The 11,510-nt window shown below is 31.9% G+C and overlaps 1 protein-coding gene across 4 annotated transcripts; it reads left to right on the plus strand.

Annotated features, from left to right (window-relative positions):
* The first annotated feature begins 477 nt into the window (after nucleotides 1-477).
* LOC140974199 (rab escort protein 1-like) lies at nucleotides 478-9,051 on the plus strand. Of its 4 annotated transcripts, none has more exons than XR_012174739.1 (9): nucleotides 478-1,225; nucleotides 1,949-2,083; nucleotides 4,630-4,729; nucleotides 6,260-6,298; nucleotides 6,511-6,751; nucleotides 6,850-6,925; nucleotides 7,176-7,371; nucleotides 8,036-8,290; nucleotides 8,641-8,748. XR_012174739.1 is itself a non-coding variant. In XM_073437515.1 (9 exons), exons 1-9 carry the CDS (start codon nucleotides 558-560, stop codon nucleotides 8,734-8,736), a joined length of 1,638 nt encoding a protein of 545 aa, XP_073293616.1. In that variant the 5' UTR covers nucleotides 480-557; the 3' UTR covers nucleotides 8,737-9,051. The 4 variants fall into 4 exon arrangements, 3 of the variants coding, with proteins under 3 accessions (XP_073293616.1, XP_073293618.1, XP_073293617.1); XM_073437515.1 differs by having other exon boundaries at nucleotides 480-1,225; nucleotides 8,204-8,290; nucleotides 8,641-9,051; XM_073437516.1 differs by having other exon boundaries at nucleotides 481-1,225; nucleotides 1,961-2,083; nucleotides 8,204-8,290; nucleotides 8,641-9,051.
* The last annotated feature ends 2,459 nt before the right edge of the window (nucleotides 9,052-11,510 follow it).

Below are 11,510 nucleotides of genomic sequence, written 5' to 3' on the forward strand. Positions count from 1 at the left end.
ATTGAATTTTATATTATTTTGGATCAATAATTTAGTCTAGGTGATGACAAAAGTAAATTAATTTTGTGCGCACGATTTCTTTTATGTTTATGTTACCCAAATTAAAATCATTTTTAACGAACAATTTTTTTCTTCTTATTTTAAAATATTGATGGTTTTGTTTTGTTTTTTAATAAATTTTAATGTTTGTAATATAAATTTTATTTTCATTATTTGTGTAACATAAGAGATCATTTGTGTCAAATAATAATAATTTCGAGCAAAAATTCTCATCTTTTAACATAGTAAATATTAATAAGTATTTAATAATTTATTGTTTTTCTAAATATTTTTTAATAAAATTAATTTAATTTAATTTAATATTATTTTATTTTGTATGTTTGATAATAATTTACTTTTTATTATTTTGGATTTATATACTTTGATTAAAATAATTTTATGAAAATATCGATGAAGATCAATAACAATTCCATTTTTCATAAAACATTAATTTTACAAACAAATATTGATGCGAGGATTTATCATTCTTCTTCTACCTTTGGCATAGAGGATCGCCGATGGAGGAAGAAACGACCTCGTATCCACCCATTGAACCTTCCACTTTTGACCTCATAATCACCGGCACAGGTCTCCCTGAATCAATCATCGCCGCCGCCGCTTCAGCAGCCGGAAAAACCGTCCTACACCTCGATACTAACCCCTTCTACGGCGCACACTACGCCTCTCTTCCCCTAAACGATTTCGTAACCTTCCTCCAATCCCATTCGAAACCCTCCAGAGTCCCTGATAGTGATGGCTCCATCCCTCTCGTCACTCGGTCTCTCTACTCCTCCCTGGAAATCAGCTCCCACTCCGAAGAACCTCTCAAAAATGCCAGGAGATTCAACCTCGATTTGGCGGCTCCTCGCGTTTTTCTCTGTTCTGATTCCATGATCGATTTGATCCTCAAAACGGGCATTAATCAGTACATGGAGTTCAAGAGCGTAGACGCCAGTTTTGTAGGCGATGTAGACGGGGGATTATTGAATGTGCCCGATTCTCGGAGCGCCATATTCAAAGACCGCAGCTTGTCCATAACCGAGAAGAATCGGTTGATGAAGTTCTTTAAGCTCGTGCAGGCTCATTTTTCGGAGGAAAGCGAGGAGGACCGGATATCCGAAGAGGATTTGGAGAGTCCCTTTGTCGAGTTCTTGAGCAAAATTGGGTTGTCGCAGAAGCTAAAATCGTACACATTTTTTCTCCGCCCTCTATCTATCTACTTCTCTGTTAGTGATTGTTTTATTGTTTTTTCCCATTATATGCTTGTGTTACTAATTATATTATTATTATTATTTCAGTTTCGTCTGCTTCGCAGGCTTTTTAAAAAAGAAGGAGATTTACATAGTTTAAATTACAGTATGGTTTACATTTAGTAAGATTGTTCGTGAACATTTTAATTGGGTATAAAATTCAGACGCTGTACGATCACATACCATCAGATTACCCCCCTTGAGTTACACTTAGTTAATCGCTGTGTATTCTTCGTCATTTTCTTATTTGTAAAATAGTTATATTGCAAATAAGAGCATCTGAATTGTGGATTTGTCATGATTTTTTGGGATAGTTGTTGACATCTCTCACATTTTGCTTCAATTCACTAACTAGTGTGTCTAATCCAAATTTCAAGTTTCTAGGGCTTAGAATCACTTTGCTAGCTAGAGCAGTTATTGCACCACACCCCAACATTGTTCTCATAAACTCTTTTAACTGGATTTGTTTGGTTGACTCTCCGTTTTTTACCTTAAAAAACTATCAGTAATTGAGAGGAAAGTACTGCTAACTACTAACTAGCAAGTTCCATTAATTTTTTTTCACTGAGTGTTATGGTCATTCATGTTGAAACAGATTTGCAAATGGATTCATAGCTTGTAGTTTCCTGGTTTGTTTATCTTTAATCGACTGGCGTTAGTTTTTCCTCCAGGTTTATTTTATTTGCTCTAGTGAATGCAAATTATGATCAGGACAACATTGAAGTATGTAAAGATGTTGTAAATACTAAAAGTGGGATTAGCCGTTTGGCACTCCACCACTCCTCCATTGGCAGGTCAGTTCTTTGCCTTACATTTTATTTTTTTCAGGAGCTATCTGGTGATCCTAAAAATGCTGTTGGCATTTCTGGAACTAATAGGATGAATATATAAAAAAGAAGTGTATATTAGGCGCTAGCTTCGGCTTCATATGCATGCAGTGACATAATTTTATGTGACAGTAATTGGAAGGCAACAAATAGAAGTGCATACAGGAAAGATGTTCCAGTAAACGAGGATTGTGTGATTGTAGGGTTTGAGGATTGATGTATCTACCAAGAATAACATATGCAGTATCTATTTCTATCTCTTAACAACGACCTTGAAATTGGACTCCTATTTCCGTTTTACAAAAAGCTATCCTCGTAAACATTTGTTTGATACAGTTGTTTGTCCAGTTCATTAAGTTCATTAGATGATTTTGCCTCTAGATCTTGATATGCCTCCATTAAAACTTCAAAAGAATAGAACAAAGATCAAATTGAAAGATTTTATTTTGATGTGGATTCTTTATAAAAAAAAATTGAGATTTAGAGCATAACCACGAAGGAAATGAGAAGGCTTTAAAAAGTTAGATTTAGAATTGATAGATTGCCAGGAGATCTTAGATATTCAATGTAGTTGGGAATTAAATTGGAGTTTCAGGTTTCATGGGAGATAAGTATGGAACAAATTTAATGTGGGGTTGATGGAAGTAGTAGGTGTTACACTCCCATCTCATTATTTTCAGGTTTTGCAGTATCATAGTATGTATTCAAATTAAACTAAGAAGGCTTAGAATTGAAATTTGGAATTCAGGAGAGATAAAGAATTTAAGTAGATCTCAGAGACAAAAAACACGAGGTTTGTACTTCTCGAGTTTTCTTGCCAATCGCAAAAACTTGTTGTCTTACATTCAGTGCTCGGTCATATGCGAATTAGTTTAATAAATATCATGTGTATTCTATCAAGAGAAAAAGTAGACAAATGAAGATCAAGACTTTATTAATATAAGGAGACTCAGCATAAGGAAATGGGTTCAATGTTTTGGTATTTAGCATACATATTGTGTTGTATCTCGACTAATTTTATCAATATATGGAGACTCACAAAAGGAAAATGGGGTCAAAATTTTGGTAATTGACTTACATATTTTGCTGTATCATTCATAGTTTAGATGACGGGTAAACTGTTCCATCTTTTGTCTATGACAAACTATTATGCGTACAGTAAGACTTTAGGAATTGTGAGTTAATGCTGAGTGAGATAAAATTTAAGAGAAAAATACTAGAGAACCTAATAACAAAGATTTATATCCAAAAGCCCTAGCAATTTTCATTTTATCTTAAAACCCATTATATTATTTTTAATACCAGAAAACTCAAAATATAAAAATCCTGTTTTTGTTTCCAGAAATATTTCTAGATTTAAGATCAGTTCAATTATGACACATTATATTAAAACAAAATTAAAATTTAAATCTATCATCTCAATATTAAAGAAAATCAAATTATAATTAATGAACCAACTTAATTTGGTAATTGTTTTCTACTTCTCAAGGTATAATGATAGATCAGGAAGCTCGACTAGAAATAATCAGCGGAAAAATTTATTTATTAATACTAACTTATAATTTTTTTTTCAATTTTTTTTATCAGTTCAGTTCAGATTAGATTATGTATCTTGTTAATCCTACGTAAAATAAATCATATGCATCTAAAAGTGCGGATAAAATTGTTACAATTAAATAAAAAATTTAAATAAATAATATTATTAACTTGATAAAAATTTGGAATAATCTTGTCAAAGGTAAAATATGATCAATAGTTTGTTTGACATCTAAGTAGGGGTGTTGCAGGGACAAAAATAAGGCATGTTATTATGTTAACAGTTTGGGTTTATTTTTTTGTGATTAAGAATTGTAAAATGGACTTTTCAAATGATTTATATTATCTTGCGTGAACCTCTGAGATTATTTTTGTAATTAATATCTTTTATTCATATAATTTTGTTTCCTATCAAAACAAAAAAAAAATTGGTAGGGTTTTTTGGATGTAAAAGTTTTTATTTTGGGTTTTCATTTGATTTTCCAAATTTTAATGATCTTTTTCAAGAAAAGTCATAGATTCAAATTGGAGGTCGCCAGTCGCCACGGACATTCATCTACTAATTGTTTAAACTTGTATCATAGAGTTGATATTAGAGTCATCTATTCGATTTATTGACTAATGGTCCAAATGTATGACTTTCAATCTATTTGTCTATTTTATGTCCGTGAAAATTTGATAACATCTCTTCTGGTCACCATATGCATCAATCACTATTCAGTTATTCTTTTCTCTCTATGTTTTTGGCCATTTTATTGTTCTCATTGACATTTTAAGAGTCTGATTGATGAATAGTATCAGCTCATAAATGATAATTACAGTTTTTTAGACAAGTAAACTGAACTGGTCACGTATTTTATATGAAATCAGATACTTGACTGTGTTTTAATCATTCTCATAACGTATAATTAAAAAACATAACTAGCTAAATTATCAAAAGCAATGGTCCTTCATGGCGTTTTGCTAAAACATTGTAGGTTTTCTAATGCAAATGGGGCTATGATATACCCCATTTACGGTCAAGGGGAACTTCCTCAAGCTTTTTGTCGTCGTGCTGCTGTAAAGGGTTGCATATACGTAAGCATATATTACATCTTTTGGATTACAGGATGACCCTGGTTTCAATTGTGTATCTGATGCTTTCTGCATCATCTTGCGCTGTGTGGTTATTAATTTGTGATAAATACTGTTTCTCTCTCTTTCTTCCTTGGTCGATCTATTTTGTGGTTATTAATTAATTTGTGATAAATTCTGTTTCTCTCTCTTTCTTCCTTGGTCGATCTATTTTGTCCTTGAATTTATGTGGAACCGTTGAAATATTCTTCTGGTTTTGTGGTGTCTATGTTGAAATGTCTGGCAACTGATTTAGCCGTTTAAGACAAGCAATTTTTTTAATTTAGTAATTTTCAATGTTCATATTTTCTCGGTTAGTTATAGATTTCACCATTTTTCAGTTTGAAATTCAAAAGTGAATAATAGAGACAGAATGACCTTTGTCTAACCTCTAGCACACGTTTGGATTTATTCCTGAACATTGTAGGTTATAGGATCATGATTGTTTTGTTTTCCGTTGAAAACGCCTTGAGATATCATCATTGTCAGATTGTACACGGTTTTTGTTTCCATGATTGTTTTGTTTTGCGTTGAAAACGCCTTGAGCTTTTAGGCCTTAAATGTGATGTTATTGAATGTGGTTATTCTGTAATTGTATCTTGAGTCAACATGTATAGTTGGAGAATGAAAGGCAGACCTTATATAATTTGCTTAAAGAAAGATACACCTTGAGGTAATTAATGAGACTGGGATGTTAGGAAGAGGGTGGAGTGATTATAATTTCTAATGTCGTGACATCTTAACTTTACCAGTGAGCTACCATCTGGCGAGTTTCCGATGATACTCAAAGAGCATTACGCCCTAAAACGTTTTGCCACTGGTAAATTATTTCATGGAATAACAGGAAATGATTAAATTTCAAAGCTCATGACAAAAACTATTGCACGGAACGAACAATGAAATCTGCAATTATGGAATGACCTCACTTACGAAGCTGAATCCTTGTCTGATTTTATTTCCATTTTAGTTTGGCTCCCTGCTTTCGAAATAAAAACATTAATTGAAAACAGACTTCAAATAAAATTATATCACATATTTTTATGATCTAGGAAGGCGAAAACTATGCAATCAGAACTTGAAATAAATAACCATTTCGAAAGAAAAGATCTTGACCGAAGAAATAAGTGATAGCAAATACCGTGAAATAACAAAACAAACTCCGTGTTCATGAAGTGACTCGAGGAAGAAGCCTCTAAAAAAGGACAAAGTTTGGAGAGAATGGTGAATAATAAAGATTATGTTTGATGTATAGCTTTGCATCTTTTTGGTTCAAGCCATTCTTGTTTGTTTCTATAGATATTAAAATATGCTCCCTTGCTTTCATGTGAGATTTTAAATGTGGAAAATTGGCACGACATATGGTGATATTTGATAAATATTTTTCCCAGCTCTCTTTATGTTCAGATATCTGCAAGTAACTGATATTAGTTCTTTTTTTACCTTTTTTCTCTTTAGCTTTCTCTAACGCTTTCCTACATCAATTATGCTATACAGGTTTTGCGAATGCCCATAGTTTCTGTGCTCATGGATGAGGTTTGAAATGATTTTATACATATTTTGTGTATAAGAAATTTATCTTGAGAGTGCACGAATCTAAGACAAACTTACATGTTCATGTGGAAAGTTTGTTACATGGCATATCATTTTCAGTTGTCATATTCGTGCACTTTGTGGAAGTTTGTTTTCATGGCACAAAGAGTGTATTTTTATATGACTTCTCATATGCCAATATGGATTTCTCTCAGGAAGATGGAACATATAGGGGTGTCACCTTATTTTCTGGTCAGAAGTTATTCAGCTCTCGGTTGATTCTTGCTCCCTCTTTCACAATTCCATCACCATCGATTCCTTCTTCTGCACAGGCATCAAATTCACGTGATGCTGGCCATATAGATGCCAAAGAGAAGGTTGCCCGGGGAATATGCATTGCGAATAACTCAATCAGATCTGAAGTTTCTAATTGTCTTGTGTTCTTCCCTCCCAGATGTAAATTTATAAATCTTAACGTTATTTGATTTGCCTGAATTTCCAATTTTCTTTTATTTATATTTCATGTTTTTAATTTGTCAGTTCTTTATATGCAGCATTATACCCTGAACAGATAGCATCTGTCCGTGTATTTCAGTTGAGTAGCAATGTCGCGGTTTGTCCCGCTGGGATGTAAGTTGTACTTCACCTATTGTCTCCTTGTCTCCTTCGAAATTTTTATTATTATTTCATTCTTCCCTCCCCACGTATAATTTTTGGAGAAGTGCGTCAATTTTTATCTGGATGCTAAAATTTTTTCATTGTGAGGTTGTTTTTGACGGGGAATTTTGTTTGACTTGTAGTATACTGTGAAACGAATTTCTTATATTCAGTACCTGGATTCTCCTGCAATACAAGTTACATTGTCCAATATGTCATTCAGGTTTGTGACTTATCTTTCAGCAATGTCTGTTGATGCTGTGGAAGGGAAGAAGTTATTAAATGCAGCCATAAACGCACTGTTCTCTATTCCTTTATCTGGAAACTCCAAAAGCTGTGGTATTGATAATTCAAGTGAAAATATAGAAGTAAAACCCAGTTTGCTTTGGAGCGCCTTGTATATGCAAGAGCTGACGAAAGTATGGTTGTCTTTCACATTTTTTCCATGAGAAGCTTAGTTGCATTCTTAGTTCCATGGACCTTGTCTTGAATGTTTTTTATGCTGTTCTTTCTGAGCTCGTGATGTGATATTTTCATTCTTAATATTTTCTATTTCGTAACATTCTGCTACCATTTATGCCATTGTCCCTTGTTCGAGTTGTCACATATTAGGTGGAACACTTGTCACAAATAAAGAAAAATTGGATTTAATTTAATTTTGGGAAATTAACATTTTTGCAAAGAAATGTAAGAGATAAATTTGTTACTCATTCATTGCTAATCCCACTTTTCTACTAGTTTGTTGACTGTGTTAATTAGTGTTAAGCTCGAACGACAGTTATCCCTATCATTCAGCAATTTAATGTGTTGGGTAAATATGTGAATGATCAAATTCTGGATCTTTTTCGTCAACAAAAGAATGTAAGTTATTTCTAATTGTTTTTCTTGGAGTAGTTGAATACATCCCAATTTAATTACCTAATCTCAGTGAGAGATCCTTTCCAAGGGCCATTCTTTTTTGTGTAAATGGAAGTTATATCACGTGTTACAAGCAATGGTTCACAGTAAAAACTGATGACAAACACTAGTTCTCTACTTCTATAAAATTGTCAGATAGAAAGCAGCCTTTTTTTACCTTTATAGGTAATATGCTCTATGTGGTCATGATTGTTTATGGTGCAAAGGATGCGTGCAGGCTCGTGAAATGGGGAATATCATTCCTTCCCAACTTGGAAGATCTACTCCTTTGTATTTCTGATTCTTCTCGTCTGTTCTGTACTTGTAGTTTGATTTTTTGTACATCATTGTCAGTTTCCAGGAGCTTTGGATTCCATCAGCAACACACCGATGCCAGACGAACATCTAGATTATAATCATCTTCTGGACGCTTCAAAAAAGGTGAAAAAAAATTCCCAAATTTGGTTCCTCAATAGTTGAAATTCTTGTAATCATACTACCATCTTTTTGTGAAATCTTTCCTGGTTCTTCCGCTGATTGTGTTCTATACTCTATGCTCCTGGATTGAAATAGAATACACAGGCTTCATAATATGACCACATTTGAACCCACACGCACCTGGATATTCAATTTCAAATAGTGGTTAGAAATAGCTAAATTTCAGAACATTTTTGAGGCAATACACATATAATGTGAATCAGGGGCATGAAATATAGTTATCTTAGCTCCTTTCCGCTGCATGTCATGGTTAAATTCTGACAACATGATAAATGTTTGCTGAATCCTGGCAGTTATTTCAAGAAATATACCCTGGTGAAGAATTCCTTGCAGCCACAAGCTTGTCGGATAAGCATCCGAATTATGCTGTCTCTGAGCTTGATTCATGAAGAAGTATTCGTAAGACTGCTGGAAAAGTTCCGCTGCCTTCCAATATTCTAGGGTGGATTGAATGGCAGAGTATGCGAATGTTTTTATTTGAGAATCTGAGTCATTTTGCCATTTTTTCTATGTAATGTTAATCATGTAAATGATAGGTGAAAATTAAGTTAAAATTATGGGGGCAGGACAACTAACTTGGCCTGATTTATTGATAATTTCCATGTGTACTGTAGGCTTGATCTGTGAAGATTTATTTAATTTACACAATGTATTAAATATCTCGGATTCTTTGACGTGCAATTCTATGCTTTAATTTGTTTGCAGCCTTGTGTTGAATCGGTAGTCAATCAAATTTGGGACTCTTTCAATGCAAAATCTGTTGCAATATCCTTCCATGGAATCGTTCTTTATTTTTGTTTTTAACATGGACTTAACTTTGAGAATAATGAGATCTGACTGGATTCTGGATTTGTCTCCGACTCTATTAAGATAATTTTGAATTTAGGGAAATTTACTATACGATCTTTTCTAAATTCCAATTTTAAAATATGACCGTTTTATGTATTTTAGACATTGTCAACTGCGATGAACCTGTCTTCACAGATTTTAAGAATTACTATTATGACTTTTTTAGACGTGATATTATGTCTAAGTCATAGATCAAAAAACATGGCAAGAAGATTGCAATCCAAAATAAAATTTTGATCAGGATTATTTCTTAAGCTTCCCCTCAAGGGAAGATTGTATTTTTTTTCTCGTTTTTTATTTTATCAAATTTCATTATTGTATTTGATTTTTGACAATTTGGTAATCAAATTTCACTCATAGTTTGTATCTTTTGATTTTTGAATATTTTGGTAAATTTTCATTAGGAGTGCTGATGTAATTCTATAGTTACTCTATACGTCAGCACTGCAATGATGTCATATCAGCGCTACATCGGAAAAATGATTAGATTTGCTAAAAAAACAGAGATAGCCGACTAATATTAAAATTTGACATTAGAAAATACCAAAATCGCAAAAAAAACACACAAAATAAAAAAAAATACAGTTTTCTCAAATATTTATATAATATTGTAATTTCCCAGAGCAATGTACGATAAACTCATAATTGAGCAACTTTTAAGGTAATGACTTTGAATAAAAGCCAAATTGAGTAGTGGAAGATAAACTAAAAAATGAGCAACTTTTAAGGCAATGACATTGAATAAACCAAAGTAATAATTTTTTTTTTTTTTTTTGCAGTGAAATTTCCTATCTTATTCGCCTTGTGTTCCATGAGCCTTCTTGGAATTGTGATAATAAATTAATTTTAAAAATGCGAAAATTCAACGAAATTTAATGGCCGGAGAAACCGAGTGATTGAAACAAAAATGGACAGATTGGACTATTATTGAAACCGTCTTTCACACTAAGTCAAAGTCTAAGCATAAAATCCATTTATTTTTCAACAATTATCACAAATGACGGGTGGACCAAATTAAATATGAGTAGGTCTCGTGTGACACGATCTCACGAATCTTTATCTGTGAGATGAGTCAATCCTACCGATATTCACAATAAAAAGTAATACTCTTAGTATAAAAAGTAATATTTTTTCATGAATGACCCAAATAAGAGACCCGTCTCACAAAATACGACCCATGAAACCGTCTCACACAATTTTTTGCCATTAAATATTATAGTACATATTTAAATTTATTGCCATTAAATATATATAAATATAATGTAATCTAATACTTTAGTTGTATTCTAATAGAAATCCCTCCATTAGGTTAAATTCAAATAATGATAACAATCATTTTTTTTTAAATTTTTGTAATTTTAGGTAGAAAATCATCTGACACAAGAATATATACATTGTGGGTGCATAAATAAAATGGAAAATAGCCAAAATATTAATATAAATTTGTATATTTTGTATTTCAATCAATAAATATTTAAATTTGGATTTTGATCACATAAGTTAGGTTATATATCGATTTTTTTTTAAAAAAAATATTTATTGACATATTCTATTTTTTACTTTTTGATTCATGACAACAATCGTCGACAAAAAAACATATCGTTCTTCGTATATTGGGCAGTGTTCAATAAACCATATAAATATACAATCTTAATAATTGGACTGTATTTAAAAAAATCATTTGTTTTTTTTTTAATGAAATTTGTGGGGAGTTCGAATCGAACTTTTTTCTCAAATGAATTGTATTTTCTAGCTCTTTAATCAAAGACAAGGATAATTGGACTGGTACGTAAAAGTTGGAAGTACATCAATCTAAGAGAACAATCCACGAAATAGGGACAAAATGTAATTTATAAAGCTGGAGGGACCACAAACTATAGTTTTATATAAAACATTTATTGTTTTAATACTTAGGAATTTAAAATTAAATAAAGAATAAAACTTGTTGATGTAATTTAAAATTAAATAAAGAATAAAACTTGTTGATGGTATAATATGATCGAAACATGACACTTCGACTGCTACGTGTTTTTAAAAAAACCAAGTTACGTCAACCGACTATAAATTTTGGTAAAACGAAAAATTTTCAGTCATACAAAATGTATCAATAAAAAAAATTTATTTGCTAATAGTTTCAAACTATTGAATTTTAAAATAAGAAATAATGGAATGTTTTAGAACAAATTTTTTTTTTTTTGGATAATTGAAAAAATATTGACCAAGAGTACGAGTGTTTGTATGCTTATGCAACTACAAATGCCTAGTAATATAGCATAGACAAGCTACAAATGATTTGGTCTGAATCATTGTCTTT

Source organism: Primulina huaijiensis, chromosome 3 (assembly GCF_012295235.1).
Source record: "Primulina huaijiensis isolate GDHJ02 chromosome 3, ASM1229523v2, whole genome shotgun sequence".
Classification (NCBI taxonomy): domain Eukaryota; kingdom Viridiplantae; phylum Streptophyta; class Magnoliopsida; order Lamiales; family Gesneriaceae; genus Primulina; species Primulina huaijiensis.

What these genes read in the sequence shown, in the direction of transcription:
- LOC140974199 (XM_073437515.1), top strand. Translation starts at nt 558, where the DNA reads ATGGAGGAAGAAACGACCTCGTATCCACCCATTGAACCTTCCACTTTT. An exon ending in TGTGTTCTTCCCTCCCAGAT is followed by an intron (nt 6,752 to 6,849) that starts GTAAATTTATAA and finishes CTTTATATGCAG; the next exon opens with CATTATACCCTGAACAGATA. An exon ending in TTCTGGACGCTTCAAAAAAG is followed by an intron (nt 8,291 to 8,640) that starts GTGAAAAAAAAT and finishes GAATCCTGGCAG; the next exon opens with TTATTTCAAGAAATATACCC.